The sequence below is a fragment of the Anolis sagrei genome, chromosome 13 (assembly GCF_037176765.1).
Source record: "Anolis sagrei isolate rAnoSag1 chromosome 13, rAnoSag1.mat, whole genome shotgun sequence".
NCBI lineage: Eukaryota > Metazoa > Chordata > Lepidosauria > Squamata > Dactyloidae > Anolis > Anolis sagrei.
In genome coordinates this window covers 19,293,662-19,312,951 of record NC_090033.1, presented here as the reverse complement: position 1 = coordinate 19,312,951, position 19,290 = coordinate 19,293,662, and the positions used below count along the sequence as shown (strand labels likewise).

The 19,290-nt window shown below is 47.1% G+C and overlaps 1 protein-coding gene across 2 annotated transcripts in view; it reads right to left on the bottom strand.

Annotated features, from left to right (window-relative positions):
* Window positions 1-1,613: 1,613 nt before the first annotated feature.
* TMEM51 (transmembrane protein 51) overlaps window positions 1,614-19,290 on the bottom strand; it is a 24,034-nt gene continuing 6,357 nt past the window's right edge. The window contains exons 1-3 of one of the 2 annotated variants that reach the window (XM_067472871.1): window positions 11,770-11,897; window positions 7,304-7,716; window positions 1,614-4,914 (exon numbers count right to left, since the gene is read on the bottom strand). In XM_067472871.1, the coding sequence (XP_067328972.1) occupies window positions 4,488-4,914; window positions 7,304-7,662 (786 nt within the window). In that variant the 5' untranslated portion in view covers window positions 7,663-7,716; window positions 11,770-11,897 and the 3' untranslated portion in view covers window positions 1,614-4,487. Of the gene's footprint in view, window positions 4,915-7,303; window positions 7,717-11,769; window positions 11,898-19,290 lie in introns of those variants that run through there. The other variant, XM_067472869.1, reaches the window with a different exon arrangement.

The following is a 19,290-nucleotide window of genomic DNA, read 5'->3' as shown; positions in this document are numbered from 1 at the left end:
CTGGGATGTATAGTTCACCTACAATCAAAGAGCATTCTGAACTCCACCAATGATGGAATTGGCTTGCATCCCCAGGGGCGGCGAAGCCATTACGCAAAGTAAGCCTCCGCGGTAGACTTGAGTTTGCTCAGGGGTGCTCTTGAGACGCTCTTGGGGGAAAATAGACCTTGACATATGCGAGTTGTAGTTACTGGGATGTATAGTTCACCTACAATCAAAGAGCATTCTGAACTCCACCAATGATAGAATTGGCTTGCATCCCCAGGGACGGCGTACCCATTACGCAAAGTAAGCTGTCGCGGTAGAGTTGATTTCGCCAGGGGCACTCTTGAGGCGCTCTTGGGGGAAAATAGACCTTGACATGTGCGAGTTGTAGTTACTGGGATGTATAGTTCACCTACAATCAAAGAGCATTCTGAACTCCACCAAGGATGGAATTGGCTTGCATCCCCAGGGGCGGCGAAGCCATTACGCAAAGTAAGCCTCCGCGGTAGACTTGAGTTTGCCCAGGGGTGCTCTTGAGACGCTCTTGGGGGAAAATAGACCTTGACATATGCGAGTTGCAGTTACTGGGATGTATAGTCAGAGGCGGCCCTATGTAATTTTCAACGGTAAGCAAACAGTATTTTGGCACCCGCCCCCCCCAACCAATTACTGATATATATTTTCTGTTCGTCGTGGGAGTTCTGTGTGCCATATTTGGTTCACTTCCATCATTGGTGGAGTTCAGAATGCTCTTTGATTGTAGGTGAACTATACATCCCAGTAACTACACTTGCCGCACTTGCTCCCTTGCCTGGCCCGCTTTGGGTCTGGAGGCGTGCCTATACATCCCAGTGACTACAACTCGCATATGTCAAGGTCTATTTTCCCCCAAGAGCGCCTGAAGAGCGCCCTTGAGCAAAATCAACTATACCGCAAACAGAGGCGGCCCTAGGTAATTTTCAACTGTAAGCAAACAGTATTGTGGCGCCCCCCCCCCCAACCAATCATTGATATATATATATATTCTGTTCGTCGTGGGAGTTCTGTGTGCCATATTTGGTTCAATTCCATCATTGGTGGAGTTCAGAATGCTCTTTGATTGTAGGTGAACTATACATCCCATTAACTACACTTGCCGCACATGCTCCCTTGCCTGGCCCACTTTGGGTCTGGAGGCGTGCCTGAAGACCCTGGCGTGTGCACCAAAAGTCACCTCTTCTCCTGACTTTCTCGTCAGCCATTGGGACCAAGAGAGAGAGAGAGAGAGAGAGGTGGAGATGCCCACCTTTCCTGAAGGTAGGCGCAAAAACAAAAGAGGGAGCGGAGGTGGGAGATACCTCCAGCCGGAGGGGCTCCCTCTCTCTCTCTCTCTCTCTCTTGGTCACCTCTTCTCCTGACTTTCTCGTCAGCCATTGGGACCGAGAGAGAGAGAGAGAGAGAGAGGTGGAGATGCCCACCTTTCCTGAAGCTAGGCGCAAAAACAAAGGAGGGAGCGGTGGTGGGAGATACCTCCAGCCGGAGGGTCTCTCTCTCTCTCTCTCTCTCTTGGTCCCAATGGCTGAAGAGAAAGTCAGGAGAAGAGGCGACTTTTGGTGCGCACGCTGGGGTCTTCAGACACGCCTCCGGACCCGAAGCGGGCCAGGTGTGGCGGCTCCGCCCCTTGGCCCACCCGCAGATTGGGGAGAGGAGAGGAGGCGGGTGGAGCGCCGGGGGATCGGGAAAGGGAGCCGGTCATGGGGAAGGGATCGAACGCGGAGAACGATTGCGCGCCGGCTCTGCTCGCACACCCGGAAGCCAGGTGGAGCAGGAACGAGAGGAGCTAAGTGAGGCTCAAGGGCCCGGCCCCTTTGGGAAGAGGATCGTCCGGCAGCGAGGCAAGAAAGCCGAGGCTCCCCCCGGACTGCTAGGGCTGTTGTGAGCGGAAGGGGCGCTCCTCAAGTGGCGGTCGAGGGAGATTTACAGAGGCACATTTGCACCCCTGGCAAAAAAAAGTGTTCTGCGACCGCTTACTTTGCATAATGGACGAGCCGCCCCTGCCCACTAGTGTGCCAAGTTTCATTCTGATAACCATAGAAATGATGGAGAAATGAGCCTCGAAACATAATAACAGCTAGGGCTGTTGTGAGCGGAGGGGGCGCTCCTCAAGTGGCGGTCGAGGGGCATTTACAGAGGCGCCTCTTACACCCCTGGCAAAAAAAAGTGTTCTGCGACCGCTTACTTCACGTAATGGACGAGCCGCCCCTGACCGCAAAGGCTTACTTTGTGTAATGGGTTGAGCCACCCCTGTGTAGAGTTCACCTACAGTCAAAGAGCATTCTGAACTCCACCAATGATGGAATTCAACCAAATATGGCACACAGAACTCCCACAACGAACGGAAAATACATATCAATGATTGGTTGGGGGGTGTGTGTGTGTGTGTGCCAAAATACTCTTTGCTTACCGTTGAAAATTACCTAGGGCCGCCTCTGGTTGAAAGGCAGTACTCGTAAAGTACCATATGGTTTTCTCACTTTCTAGGCACAAAACAGCAGAAAAGGCTCGCATAGCGCGAAAATAGAGTGGAAAACGAGTACAGTATTGACTCAAATCTAATGCTCAAAGACCACTCCAAAATAAAGGCACCTGTTAGGTTTGCATCATACAGTCATCCTGGGATTTGTAGTCTGGTGTGGCATCCGCCTCCTTTGGCAGAAAAGGCTCAAGACCTTGTGAAACTACCCCTCCCATGATTCCATAGGATTGAGGAAAAACAACTGAAGTTATTTCATTCTACAGCATCACCGGACGCTTTGGTTCTCAAACAATTGAGAATCGACGGCGCATGAGACTCGAGTCAATACTGGACTGTTCTCCCCGTTTGGTTTTAGAATTGATAGTATGTGAGACTCGAGTCAATACAGGTCTATTGTTCGCCCGTTCGGTTTTAGAATCAATGACACACAAGTCTCAAATCAATACGGGTCGATTGTTTGCCCAATTGGTTTTAGAATTGACAGTGCACAAGACTCGAGTCAATATGGATCTATTCTTCACTCATTCAGTTTTAGAATCGACAGCGCACTAGACGAGTCAATCTGGGTCTGCTGTTCGCCCATTCAGATTTAGAATTGATGGCGCACTAGACTCGAGTCAATATGGATCTATTCTTCTCCCATTCGGTTTTAGAATCGACGGCACTCTAGACTGGAGTCAATATGGATCTATTCTTCACCCGTTCGGTTTTAGAATTGACGGCGCACTAGAATCGAGTCAATCTGGGTCTGCTATTTGCCCATTTGGTTTTAGAATTCATGGTGCACAAGACTCGAGTCAATATGGATCTATTCTTCACCCGTTCGGTTTTAGAATCAACGGCGCACTAGACTCGAATCAATACGGGTCTCTTGTTCACCCGTTTGGTTTTGAATCGATGACACACAAGTCTCAGATCAATACGGGTCTATTGTTTGCCCGATCGGTTTTAGAATCGACGGCGCACTAGATGAGTCAATATGGATCTCGGTTTGCCCATTCGGTTTTAGAATCCACAGCGCACTAGACTTGAGTCAATATGGATCTGCTGTTTGCCCATTCGGTTTTAGAATCGACAGCGCACTAGACTTGAGTCAATATCGTTCTGCTGTTCGCCCATTCGGTTTTAGAATCGACGGCGCACTAGACTCGAGTCAATATGGGTCTGCTGTTCGCCCATTCGGTTTTAGAATCGTACGACGGGACTCGTACGACGGGAGCGCACTAGACCCGAGTCAATCTGAGTCTGCTGTTTGCCCATTCGGATTTAGAATCGTACGACGGGACTCGTACGATGGGAGCGCACTAGACGAGTCAATCTGGGTATGCTGTTCACCCATTCGGATTTAGAATCGATGGCGCACTAGACTTGAGTCAATATGGGCCTGCTGTTCGCCCATTCAGTTTTAGAATCAACAGCGCACTAGACTTGAGTCAATCTGGGTCTGCTGTTTGCCCATTCAGTGTTAGAATTGACGGCGCACAAGTCTGCTGTTCGCCCATTCGGTTTTACACTCAACGGCGCACTAGACTTGAGTCAATCTGGGTTTACTGTTCGCCCATTCGGATTTAGAATCGACAGCGCACTAGACTCAATATGGGTCTGCTGTTCGCCCATTCAGTTTTAGACTCAACAGCGCACTAGACTTGAGTCAATCTGGGTCTGCTGTTTGCCCATTCAGTTTTAGAATCGACGACGCACAAGTCTCAAATCAATACAGATCTATTCTTCACCGGTTCGGGTTTAGAATCAACAGTGGACGAGACTCGAATCCAAACTGGTCTGTTCTTCACCCGTTCAGTTTTAGAATCGAGTCCATACAGGTCTATTTTTCGCCCATTCAGTTTAAGGATCGACGGCGCATGAGTTTCGAGTCCATACGGATCTCTCGTACATCCGTTGTGTTTTTTGTAGCTCGAAATTCGCCATAGTCTCTCCAACAAGTATTTAATAGTGTTTCAGGGAATCCCTCCAGCACGGCGCTCTCTTACGACTCTCTCTGGCCTTGCGGGGTTTTGTCAGAAACCTCCTCATACTGCGGAGGTGGCGTCAGAGGCTCGATCGAGACCCGGTTCACGCGGTTTCCTTCGGGGAGGTTCACGCGGAGGTCTTTCAGGTGCAGTTTCTCAGACTTGATCCGCCGCACCTTCAAGGGTTTCAGTCTCTTAGCCAGGCGGGAACTGTGCCGGGCGGGTTGGCGCTCGAGGCCAGGGTGGCCCTCGGCAGCGGGAGCAACGGGCCTCGTTGGGGTGTCCTCGTCGATCCCGGTGAGCGACTCGTACGACGGGAGCGACATGCTCAACTGAGTGCCGCCGCTGCCACCCGCTCCTGTCCGCGTGGGATAGTTGGCGTTCACCACCTCTTCGTAACTTGGGACGTAATACCGCGAGAGGGTCTCGTCGTCCTCTTCTTGGCTGGAAAGGGAGAAGTTTGTGAGAAACATTCAATTGCATTTCCTCATCTTAGAAACCTATTCTTCCCCAGACTATGGGATGCAATCCGCATATGGCCCTCCAAGATCTTTTCTCCGCCCTACACTTTAGACTTAGGGACACCCTCGGTCCGAACCTTAGAACCTATTTTTCTAAAACTATGGCCTGTGGTCCACATATAGTCTTGAAAACTTACATAAATTCCTTCCTTTCTTTCTTCCCTTCTTTCCCTTTCCTTCCTCCTTTCTTTTCACTTCCCTTTCTCCCTTCTCCAGCTCTGAGAGGCCTTATCTCACCATATCTCCAAAGCACGATAACTCTCTTTGAGCATCTCTCCTTCCTTCCTTTTCTTCCTTCCTTCCTTCCTTCCTTCCTTCCTTCCTTCCTTCCTTCCCATCCTTCCTCCCTCCCTCCCTTCTTTTCCCTTTCTCCCTTCTCCAGCTCTGAGAGGGCATTTCTCACCACGTTTCTAAAGCAAGATGGTTGTCTTTGAGGCTCTTTCCTTTCTCCCTTCCCTTCCCTTCCCTTCCCTTCCCTTTCCTTCCCTCCTTCCTTCCTTCCTTCCTTCCTTCCTTCCTTCCTCCCTCCCTTCCTCCTTTCCTTTCTTCCCTTTCCTTCCTCACTTCTTTCCCCTTCCCTTTCTCCCTTCTCCAGCTCTGAGAGGGTCTATCCCACCACGTTCTTAAAGCAAGATGGTTGTCTTTGTGGCTCTTTTCTTCCTTCCTTTCCTTTCCCTTCCCTTCCTCCCTCCCTTCTTTCCCTTCCCCTTTCTCCTTTCTCCAGCTCTGAGAGGGCTTATCTCACCACATCACCAAAGCAAGATGGTTGTCTTTGAGGCTCTTTCCCTTCTTCCTCCCTTTCCTTTCTTCCGTTCCTATCCTTCCTTCCCCTTCCTTCCTTCTTTCCCCTCCCCTTTCTCCCTTCTCCAGCTCTGAGAGGGTCTTTCTCACCAGGTTCCTAAAGCAAGATGGTTGTCTTTGAGGTTATTTCCTTTCTTCCTCCCTTCCCTTCCCCTTCCTTCTTTCTTTCCTTTCCTTTCCTTTCCTTCCTTCCTCCCCTTTCTCCCTTCTCCAGCTCTGAGAGGGTCTATCTCACCACGTTCCTAAAGCAAGATGGTTGTCTTTGAGGCTCTTTCCTTCCTTCCTTCCTCCCTTCCCTTCCCCTTCCTTCCTTCTTTCCTTTCCCTCCCTCCCTCCTTTCTCCTCCTCTTTCTCCCTTCTCCAGCTCTGAGAGGGCCTTTCTCACCAGGTTCCTAAAGCAAGGTAGTTGTCTTTGAGGCTCCTTCCTTCCTTTCCTTTCCCTTCCCTTTCCTCCCTCCCTCCCTCTTTCCCTCCCTTCCTTCTTTCCCCTCCCCTTTCTCCCTTCTCCAGCTCTGAGAGGGTCTATCTCACCACGTTCCTAAAGCAAGATGGTTGTCTTTGAGGCTCTTTCCTTTGTTCCTTCCTTTCCTTTCCCTTTCTCTTCCCTTTCCTCCCTCCCTTCTTTCCCCTCCCCTTTCTCTCTTCTCCAGCTCTGAGAGGGCCTTTCTCACCAGGTTCCTAAAGCAAGGTAGTTGTCTTTGAGGCTCCTTCCTTCCTTTCCTTTCCTTTCCTTCCTTCCTCCCTTCTTTCCCGTCCCCTTTCTCCCTTCTCCAGCTCTGAGAGGGTCTATCTCACCACATTCCTAAAGCAAGATGGTTGTCTTTGAGGCTGTTTCCTTCCTTCCTTCCCTCCTTCCTTCCTTCCTTCCATCCATCCTTCTCTCCCTCCCTCCCTTCCTTCCTTCCTTCCTTCCTTTCCTTCCCTTCTTTCCCCTCCCCCTTCTCCCTTCTCCAGCTCTGAGATGGTCTATCTCACCATGTTCTTTGAGGCTCTTTCCTTTCTTCCTTCCTTCCTTCCTTCCTCCCTTCCCTTCTCTTCCTTCCTTCCTACCTTTCTTTTCCTTTCCTTCTGTCCTCCCTTCTTTCCCCTCCCCTTTCTCCCTTCTCCAGCTCTGAGAGGGCTTTTCTCACCACGTTCCTAAAGCTCTTTCCTTTCCTTCCTCCCTTCCCTTTCCTCCCTCCCTCCCTCCTTCCTTTCCTTCCTCCCTTCTTCCCCCCCCCCCTTTCTCCCTTCTCCAGCTCTGAGAGGGTCTATCTCACCACGTTCCTAAAGCAAGATGGTTGTCTTTGAGGCTCTTTCCTTCCTTCCTTCCTTCCTTTCCTTTCCTTTCCTTTCCTTTCCCTTCCTTCTTTCCCTTCTCCTTTCTCCCTTCTCCAGCTCACCACATCTCCAAAGCAAGATGGCTCTCTTTGAGGCTCCTTCCCTCCCTCCTCTTCCTTCCTTTCCTCCCTCCCTCCCCCTCGTACTCATCACCTTTCTTTCCCCAGTGTCCCCACAGAAGGCCACTTCACCTGTCCTCTGGCTGTGGTGAGGGTGAGGGCGGCTCCCTGTCGATGTGATGCCGTATCCTGGACCCTTCCTCGTCCTGCCGCTGCTTGCGCTTGTCCCGGATGCCGAGGCAGAGGGCGAGGAGCAGGAGGGAGACACCGGCTCCCACCAGGACGTAGGCCACAGAGAAGGTCTTGCTCTTCTCCTCCTTCCCGGTGATGCCGGGGTCCGTCTTGCTGTTGTTCCCCACCGAGTGGGGCTTGGAGGCTAGTCCGAACCCGGGGACCAGGTTCCACACCGCCATGATGACCCCCAGGACCAGCAACCCCAGCCCGAGGGCCGTCAGCGCGTAGTGCGACCCGCGGGACTGGGACTGGGACATCCCGCCGGATCCGTGTCGCTCATCGATGGAGGAGAACGTCCCAAGGAAGAAGACCTGAAAGAAGGAAGGAAGCGGAGAGGATGTCAACATCACATTATCGGAAAGGAGTACCTAAGGCAGTGATGGGCAACCTTTTGAGCGTGGTGTGTTGGCCATTTGGTCTCTCATTCCTCTGACTTTTCTAAACCCAGTTTGTCCACCTGGCCAACTCTCTTAGCCTTTCGGTTATCTATCTATTCCTAGAGAGCCCTCAACCCCTGAGGGTGCCTTTAGCCATAGATGTGGGTGGAATTTGAGGTGAGGGAGAGGTGGAGGGAAGGGGTAGATAGGTGGTTGCGTGTCAGTAGAAATGGCTACGTGTGTCAGTACTGACACGCGTGTCATAGGTTCGCCATCATGGACCTAAGGCAGGGGTCAGGAACCTTCGGCCCTCCAGGTGTGGTGGACTTCAACTCCCACAATTCCTTGGGCCAAGGTAAGCCTTTGGGGCGAATGCCGAGCCTCAAGGAATTGTGGGAGTTGAAGTCCACCACACCTGGAGGGCCGAAGGTTCCCCATGCCTGACCTAAGACGTATTCCCCAGTGACCTGAAGGAACATTGCGAGCACTGGGCGGCCAAGAGGATTAATGGGATGCCTTGAATGCACCACTTCCGAGCGATGCTGCGGGCACGGATGGCTGCCAAGCGAGCATTTCAATGGGCGCCAATTAGCTATTAATGGACATTAACAGCACAACGCAACACCGTTTCTTGTTCCTGGGTGAGCAATGTCGTTTCCTAATGGGTTCTATCATCACAACATGCGGGATTTCCTGCAGCACATTTTTAATAATAATATTAATGGGTTCAATCATCACAACAAGCGGGACTTCCTGCAGCACATTTTTAATAATAATATTAATGGGTTCAATCATCATAACATGCGGAACTTCCTGCAGCACATTTTTAATAATAACAATAATAAGGAGGGAAAGAAGGAGATAAAGAAGGAAAGAAGGGTAGAGAAGGAAGGAAGGAGAGGAGGGAGAGAAAGAGGGAAAGAAGAAGGGAAAGAAAGAGGGAAATAGGGAAAGAAGGAGAGAAGGGTAGAGAAGGAAGGAAGGAGAGGAGGGAGAGAAAGAGGGAAAGAAGAAGGGAAAGAAAGAGTGAAATAGGGAAAGAAGGAGAGAAGGGTAGAGAAGGAAGGAAGGAGAGGAGGAGGGAGAGAATGAAATAAAAAAGCGAAAGAGGGAAGGAAGAAGAGAAGGAATGCAAGAGAAAGAGCGAAGGAAGGAAGGAAAGAGACAAGGAGGGATGGAACCAAAGAGCAAAGGAAGCGAGAAAAGAAACAGGTAGAGAAGGAAAAAAGAAGAAGGGAAAGAAAAAGAGGGAAAGAAGGAAAGAGGGAGGGAAGGAAGGAGATAGAGAAAGAATGAGGAGAAAGAGGGAGGGAAGGTTTGCCACAGCAACGCGTGGCAGGTACAGCTAATTTTTAATAATAATAATTTAAAAAATGCAATGTCGTTTCCTAATGGGTTCAATCATCACAACATGCGGGACTTCCTGCAGAACATTTTAATAATAATATTAATGGGTTCAATCATCACAACATGTGAGACTTTCTGCAGCACATTTTTAATAATAATAATAATAATAATAATAATAATGCAATGTCGTTTCCTAATGGGTTCTATCATCACAACATGCGGGACTTCCTGCAGCACATTTTTAATAATAATATTAATGGGTTCAATCATCACAACATGCGGGACTTCCTGCAGCACATTTTTTTTAATAATAATATGAATGGGTTCAATCATCACAACGTGAGAGACTTCTTGCAGCACATTTAATAATAATAATAATAATAATAATAATAATAATAATGCAATGTAGTTTCCTAATGGGTTCTATCATCACAACATGTGGGACTTCCTGCAGCACATTTTGAATAATAATATTAATGGGTTCAATCATCACAACATGCGGGACTTCCTGCAGCACATTTTTAGTAATAATATTAATGGGTTCAATCATCACAACATGCGGGACTTCCTGCAGCACATTTTTAATAATAATAATAATAATAATAATAATAATAATGCAATGTCGTTTCCTAATGGGTTCTATCATCACAAAATGCGGGACTTCCTGCAGCACATTTTTAATAATAATATTAATGGGTTCAATCATCACAACATGCGGGACTTCCTGCAGCACATTTTTAGTAATAATATTAATGGGTTCAATCATCACAACATGTGGGACTTTCTGCAGCACATTTTTAATAATAATAATAATAATAATAATAATAATAATGCAATGTCGTTTCCTAATGGGTTCTATCATCACAACATGCGGGACATCCTGCAGCACATTTTTAATAATAATAGTAATAATAATAATCTATATATATAAAAATGCTCTGTGCGTCATTAGTCCCTTAAAGACAAAAGAACCAATGAGCAAAATCACACCAAAGTTGGCAACAAAACGTCTCACAACACAAGGAGTGACCATCACTCAAAAAATATGGTTTTGTCATTTGGGAGTTATAGTTGCTGGGATTTATAGTTCACCTACAATCGCAGAGCATTCTGAATCCCACCAACGACGGAATTGGGCCAAATCGTCCACAAAGAACCCCCATGTGGGACACAGTAACGCGTGGCAGGGGACGGTTAGTAATGATAATAATACTAATAATAATAATAATAATAATAATAATAATAATAAATACATAACAATAATGAAATTAATACAAAATAATAACATAACATTAATAATGATAAATAATGGAAACTAATAATAATGATAATACTAATAAATAATACATAACAATAATAAAATTAATACAAAATAATAACAATGATAAATAATGCAAAACAATAACATAAAATAATGATAAATAATGGAAAATAATAATGATATGATAATAATAAACAATACATAACAATAATGAAATTAATACAAAATAACATAACAATAATAATGATAAATAATGCAAAATTATAATGATGATGATGATGATGATAATAAATAATACATAAGAATAATAAAATTAATACAAAATAATAACATAACAATAATAATGATAAATAATGCAAAATAATGATGATGATAATAAATAATACATAAGAATAATAAAATTAATACAAAATAATAACATAACAATAATGATAAATAATGTGGAATAATAACATAACAATAATAATGATAAATAATGATGATGATGATAATACTAATAATAAAAATAATACATAACAATAATAAAATTAATAGAAACAATAACATAACAATAATAATGATAAATAATGCATAATAATAATAATAATAATAAGTAATACATAATAATAAAATTAATACAAAATAATAATATAACAATAATGATAAATAATGCAAAATTATTATAATAATGATGACGATAATAATAATAATAAATACATAACAATAATAAAATTAATACAAAATAATAACATAACAATAGTAATGATAAATAATGCAAAATAATAATGATGATGATGATGATAATAATACATAACAAATTAATACAAAATAATAATATAACAATAATAATGATAAATAATGCAAAATAATAATAATGATGATAATAATAATAATAAATACATAACAATAATAAAATTAATACAAAATAATAACATAACAATAGTAATGATAAATAATGCAAAATAATAAGATAACAATAGTAATGATAAATAATGCAAAATAATAACATAACAATAATAATGATAAATAATGCAAGATAATAATAATGATGATAATAATAGTAATAAATAATACATAATAATATTAATACAAAATAACATAACAATAGTAATGATAAATAATGCAAAATAATAGCATAACAATAATAATGATAAATAATGCAAAATAATAACATAACAATAATGATAAATAATGCATAATAATAATAATAATTTTATATAATAATAATAATAATTTTATATAATAATAATAATAATAATAATAATAATAATAATAATTTTATATCTTTCCCACCTCTCCTTGTGGTGGGTCACAGCACCCATTGCAAAAAATTATGTAAACACGCATATTAAGATGTAGTTCCATAAAAGGTACATATCTAAACATATCCATTGGGTTACCTTGGATAAGTCACACTCTCTCGGCTTTAGAGGAACCAGCGACTGGTTCGCTTTGAGAATGGACACAAGTCAGTCAAGGACTTGAAGGCACACTACGCAACCGTACGGCGCTTCAGGTTATTTTACGATATGTTGAGAAGTTGGATGTATACAGAGGCGGCCCTAGGTAATTTTCAACTGTAAGCAAACAGTATTTTGGTGCCCCCGCCCCAACCAATCACTGATATATATTTTCTGTTCGTCGTGGGAGTTCTGTGTGCCGTATTTGGTTCAATTCCATTATTGGTGGAGTTCAGAATGCTCTTTGATTGTAGGTGAACTATACATCCCAGTATGTCATATGTCAAAAGTCTTTTTTCCCCCAAGAGTGCCACAAGAGCGCCCCTGGGCAACATCAAGTCTACCGCGATGGCTTACTTTGCGTAATGGGTTCACCGCCCCTGGGGATGCAAGCCAATTCCATCATTGGTGGAGTTCAGAATGCTCTTTGATTGTAGGTGAACTATACATCCCCGTAACTACAACTCGCTTACGTCAAGGTCTATTTTCCCCCAAGAGCGCCCCAAGAGCACCCCTGGGCAAAATCAACTCTACCGCAAAGGCTTACTTTGCATAATGGTTGAGCCGCCCCTGGATGTATACATTACAAACGGCAACCCTCGGGGAGAATGTGTTGGACGCAACCCTGCTCTGGATTCGTTCTTCCAGCTGGTTTCCCAACCGAGAGATCGCTCCTGGATTACACGTCCGTCGGCAAACCCGACACCACTTCCTTTCTCGATCTCTGAACACGCCTTGCTTTCCTGTCTCGGAGGAGTTTCCCAAAACTCGCCTTCCGGCCAGCTCCAACCGTCTCCTTTCGCCAGTCAATGATTTACCTAACGCTTAAGATACTCTCGGTTGGGTCACGTTCATGACGCCGGAGAATTCACACAAAGCAAATCACAACGCTAGAGTCTTTCTCTCCCTAATCACTCCAGATAAGAAGGTGGCCTTTGTGGCAACGGGAGCTGAAACCGCCCTGGAGTTTGCACAACGAGTGAGTAATCTGACCAAACTCCACCAGTAGTGTCCCTCGCAATGTACACAATACAAATCAGCTTGAACAGTGCTCCTCGCAACGTATGCAACGTTCACCAGCTTCAACGGCACTCGTCACAACGTGCACAACACTCACTGGCTTCAACGGCGCTACTCGCAATATCCACAATGCTCACTAGCTTCAACGGCGCTACTCGCAATATCCACAATGCTCACTGGCTTCAACGGCGCTACTCACAATATCCACAATGCTCACTGGCTTCAACGGCACTACTCGCAATATCCACAATGCTCACTGGCTTCAACGGCACTACTCACAATATCCACAATGCGCACTGACTTCAATGGTGCTCCTCGCAACGTCCACAATATACACTGGCTTCAATGGCACTCGTCACAATGTCCACAATGCTCACTGGCTTCAACGGCGCTACTCACAATGCCGACAACGCTCACCGGCTGCAATGGCGCTCCTCACAACATGCACAACCCTCACCAACTTCAACAGCACTCCTCGTAAGGTTCACAACGCTCACCGGCTGCAATGGCACTCCTCACAACGTCCACAATGCTCACTGGCTTCAACGGCGCTACTCACAATGCCCACAATGCTCACCGGCTGCAATGGCGCTCCTCACAACGTGCATAGTCCTTGTAAGGACTCCTTGTAAGGTTCACAATGCTCACCGGCTTCAATGGCGCTCCTCACAGCAACCACAATGCTCACTGGCGCTACTCGTAATATCTACAATGCGCACTGGCTTCAACGGAGCTCCTCAAAACATCCACAATGCTCACTGGCTTCAATGGCACTACTCGCAATATTCACAATGCTCACTGGCTTCAACGACGCTCCTCGCAATGTGCACAATCCTCACCAACTTCAACAACACTCCTCGTAAGGTTCACAATGCTCACCGGCTGCAATGGCGCTCCTCGCAACGCCCACAATGCTCACTGGCTTCAACAGCACTACTCACAATGCCCACAACGCTCACCGGCTGCAATGGCGCTCCTCACAACGTGCACAATCCTCACCAACTTCAACAACACTCCTTGTAATGTTCACAATGCTCACCGGCTTCAATGGCGCTCCTCACAGCATCCACAATGCTCACTGGCGCTACTCGTAATATCCACAATGCGCACTGGCTTCAACGGCGCTACTCTCAATATCCACAATGCGCACTGGCTTCAGTGGTGCTACTCTCAATATCCACAATGCGCACTGGCTTCAGTGGTGCTCCTCACAACGTCCACAACACTCATTGGCTTCAACGGCTCTACTCTCAATATCCACAATGCTCACTGGCTTCAACGGCGCTACTCTCAATATCCACAATGCTCATTGGCTTCAACGGCACTACTCGCAATATCCACAATGCTCACTGGCTTCAACGGCACTACTCGCAATATCCACAATGCTCACTGGCTTCAACGGCACTACTCGCAATATCCACAATGCTCACTGGCTTCAATGGCACTACTTGCAATATCCACAATGCTCACTGGCTTCAACGGAGCTCCTCAAAACATCCACAATGCTCACTGGCTTCAACGACACTACTCACAACATCCACAATGCTCACTGGCTTCAACGGCACTACTCTCAATATCCACAATGCTCACTGGCTTCAACGGCGCTACTCTCAATATCCACAATGCTCACTGGCTTCAACGGCGCTCCTCACAACATCCACAATGCTCACTGGCTTCAACAGCACTACTCGCAACGTTCACAATGCTCACTGACTTCAACGGTGCTACTCGCAATATCCACAATGCTCACTGACTTCAATGGTGCTCCTCGCAACGTCCACAATGTACACTGGCTTCAATGGCACTCGTCACAACGTCCACAATGCTCACTGGCTTCAACGGCGCTACTCACAATGCCCACAACGCTCACCGGCTGCAATGGCGCTCCTCACAACGTGCTCAATCCTCACCAACTTCAACAGCACTCCTCGTAAGGTTCACAATGCTCACCGGATGCAATGGCGCTCCTCGCAACGTCCACAATGCTCACTGGCTTCAACGGCACTACTCGCAATGCTCACAACCATCACCGGCTGCAATGGCACTCCTCACAACGTCCACAATCCTCACCAACTTCAACAGCACTCCTCGTAAGGTTCACAATGCTCACCGGCTTCAATGGCACTCGTCACAACGTGCACAACGCTCACTGGCTTCAACAGTTCTACTCACAATATCCACAATGCACACTGGCTTCAACGGCGCTAATCGCAATATCCACAATGCTCACCGGCTTCAACGGCGCTACTCACAATATCCACAATGCGCACTGGCTTCAATGGCGTTACTTGCAATATCCACAATGCTCACTGGCTTCAATGGCGCTACTCGCAATATCCACAATGCTCACTGGCTTCAACGGCACTACTCACAATATCCACAATGCGCACTGGCTTCAATGGCGTTACTTGCAATATCCACAATGCTCACTGGCTTCAACGACGCTACTCACAATGCCCACAACGCTCACCGGCTGCAATGGCGCTCCTCACAACGTGCACAATCCTCACCAACTTCAACAACACTCCTCGTAAGGTTCACAACGCTCACCGGCTGCAATGGCGCTCCTTGCAACGTCCACAATGCTCACTGGCTTCAACGGCACTACTCGCAATGCTCACAACGATCACCGGCTGCAATGGCGCTCCTCACAAGGTCCACAACCCTCACCAACTTCAACAGCACTCCTTGTAAGGATCACAACGCTCACCGGCTGCAATGGCACTCCTCGCAACGTCCACAATGCTCACTGGTGCTACTCGTAATATCTACAATGCGCACTGGCTTCAACGGAGCTCCTCAAAACATCCACAATGCTCACTGGCTTCAACGGCACTACTCGCAATATCCACAATGGTCACTGGCTTCAACGGCACTACTCGCAATATTCACAATGCTCACTGGCTTCAACGGCACTACTCGCAATATTCACAATGCTCACTGGCTTCAACGGCACTACTTGCAATATCCACAATGCTCACTGGCTTCAACGGCACTACTCGCAATATTCACAATGCTCATTGGCTTCAACGGCACTACTCGCTATATCCACAATGCTCACTGGCTTCAACGGCACTACTCGCAATATTCACAATGCTCACTGGCTTCAACGGCACTACTCGCAATATCCACAATGCTCACTGGCTTCAACGGCACTACTCGCAATGCTCACAACGATCACCGGCTGCAATGGCGCTCCTCACAAGGTCCACAACCCTCACCAACTTCAACAGCACTCCTTGTAAGGTTCACAACGCTCACCGGCTGCAATGGCGCTCCTCGCAACGTCCACAATGCTCACTGGTGCTACTCGTAATATCTACAATGCGCACTGGCTTCAATGGAGCTCCTCAAAACATCCACAATGCTCACTGGCTTCAACGGCACTACTCGCAATATCCACAATGGTCACTGGCTTCAACGGCACTACTCGCAATATTCACAATGCTCATTGGCTTCAACGGCACTACTCGCTATATTCACAATGCTCACTGGCTTCAACGGCACTACTCGCAATATTCACAATGCTCACTGGCTTCAACGGCACTACTCGCAATATCCACAATGCTCACTGGCTTCAACGGCACTACTCGCAACATCCACAATGCACACTGGCTTCAATGGCATTACTTGCTATATTCACAATGCTCACTGGCTTCAACGGCACTACTCGCAATGTTCACAATGCTCACTGACTTCAACGGTGCTACTCGCAATATCCACATCACTCACCGGCTTCAACGACACTCTTCACAATATCCACAACGCTCACCGACTTCAACGCTGCTCCTCACAATGTCCACAACGCTCACCGACTTCAACGATGCTCCTCACAATGTCCACAACACTCACCGACTTCAAAGCTGCTCCTCACAATGTCCACAACACTCACCAACTTCAATGCTGCTCCTCACAATTTCCTCAACACTCACCGGCTTCAATGCTGCTCCTCACAATGTTCACAACACTCACCAATTTCAACGCTGCTCCTCACAATGTCCACAACACTCACGGCTTCAACGACACTCTTCACAATATCCACAACGCTCACCAACTTCAACGCTGCTCCTCACAATGTCCACAACACTCACCGGCTTCAACGCTGCTCCTCACAATGTCCACAACACTCACCAACTTCAACGCTGCTCCTCACAATGTCCACAACACTCACCAACTTCAACGCTGCTCCTCACAATGTCCACAACACTCACCAACTTCAACGCTGCTCCTCACAATGTTCACAACACTCACCAATTTCAACGCTGCTCCTCACAATGTCCACAACACTCACGGCTTCAACGACACTCTTCACAATATCCACAACGCTCACCAACTTCAACGCTGCTCCTCACAATGTCCACAACACTCACCAACTTCAACGCTGCTCCTCACAATGTCCACAACCCTCACCGGCTTCAACGCTGCTCCTTACAATGTCCACAACACTCACCAACTTCAACGCTGCTCCTCACAATGTCCACAACACTCACCGGCTTCAACGCTGCTCCTTACAATGTCCACAACACTCACCGACTTCAACGCTGCTCCTCACAATGTCCACAACACTCACCAACTTCAACGCTGCTCCTCACAATGTTCACAACACTCACCAATTTCAACGCTGCTCCTCACAATGTCCACAACACTCACGGCTTCAACGACACTCTTCACAATATCCACAACGCTCACCAACTTCAACGCTGCTCCTCACAATGTCCACAACACTCACCAACTTCAACGCTGCTCCTCACAATGTCCACAACACTCACCGGCTTCAACGCTGCTCCTCACAATGTCCACAACACTCACCGACTTCAACGCTGCTCCTCACAATGTCCACAACACTCACCAACTTCAACGCTGCTCCTCACAATGTTCACAACACTCACCAATTTCAACGCTGCTCCTCACAATGTCCACAACACTCACGGCTTCAACGACACTCTTCACAATATCCACAACGCTCACCAACTTCAACGCTGCTCCTTACAATGTCCACAACACTCACCAACTTCAACGCTGCTCCTCACAATGTCCACAACACTCACCGGCTTCAACGCTGCTCCTTACAATGTCCACAACACTCACCGACTTCAACGCTGCTCCTCACAATGTCCACAACACTCACCAACTTCAACGCTGCTCCTCACAATGTTCACAACACTCACCAATTTCAACGCTGCTCCTCACAATGTCCACAACACTCACGGCTTCAACGACACTCTTCACAATATCCACAACGCTCACCAACTTCAACGCTGCTCCTCACAATGTCCACAACACTCACCAACTTCAACGCTGCTCCTCACAATGTCCACAACACTCACCAACTTCAACGCTGCTCCTCACAATGTCCACAACACTCACCGGCTTCAACGCTGCTCCTCACAATGTCCACAACACTCACTGGCTTCAACCGCAGTCCAACACAACATCCACAATGCTCACCAGCTTTAATGTTGCTCTTCACAACGTTCACAAGGATCACCGGCTTCAGCGCCGCTCCTCGCAACGTCCACAACGCGCACCGGCTTCAACAGCGCTCATTGTAACTTCCACAACACTCATCGGCTTGAATGGTGCTCATTGCAATGTCCACAACGCACACTGATTTCAGTGGTGCTCCTCGCAACGTCCACAACGCACCTCCCTGATCGGAAACATCCTTCCTAATGTTGGTGTTGCGTTACTTCCTTTGCACCAGGGTTTGCGGTCACACTTCTCTATTTTAGGATCTTGTGACACAATGTGCAAGTCTGAACGGAAGGGAAACCCGGACAGGAAGGAGGAGGCCGGAGGGAGACGCGGTTTCACGAGGGATGCACACTTTCCAAGATGGTTCCGTACAGAAAGGCACACCAGATTTTTGCACAAACACTGCCAGGCTTTTGAAACCAAACATTGTTTTCCCCCACGTGCTTGGGAAATGGCCCTCCGTGGTGCCACTGGGTGGGCTGCCACTAGGTGAAGTGGCCCTCTGGTATCACTAGGTGGGTGCCACAAGGTGAAGTGGCCCTTTGTGGTGTCACTGGGTGGAATGCCATTAGGTGAAGTGGCCATCTGTGGTGTCACTGGGTTGGCTGCCACTAGGTGAAGTGGCCCTCTGGTATCACTAGGTGGGTGCCACAAGGTGAAGTGGCTCTTTGTGGTGTCACTGGGTGGGTTGTCATTAGGTGAAGTGGCCCACTGTGGTGCCACTGGGTTGGCTGCCACTAGGTGAAGTGGCTCTCTGGTATCACTAGGTGGTTGCCACAAGGTGAAGTGGCCCTTTGTGGTGTCACTGGGTGGGTTGTCATTAGGTGAAGTGGCCCTTTGTGGTGTCACTGGGTGGAATGCCATTAGGTGAAGTGGCCATCTGTGGTGTCACTGGGTTGGCTGCCACTAGGTGAAGTGGCCCTCTGGTATCACTAGGTGGGTGCCACAAGGTGAAGTGGCTCTTTG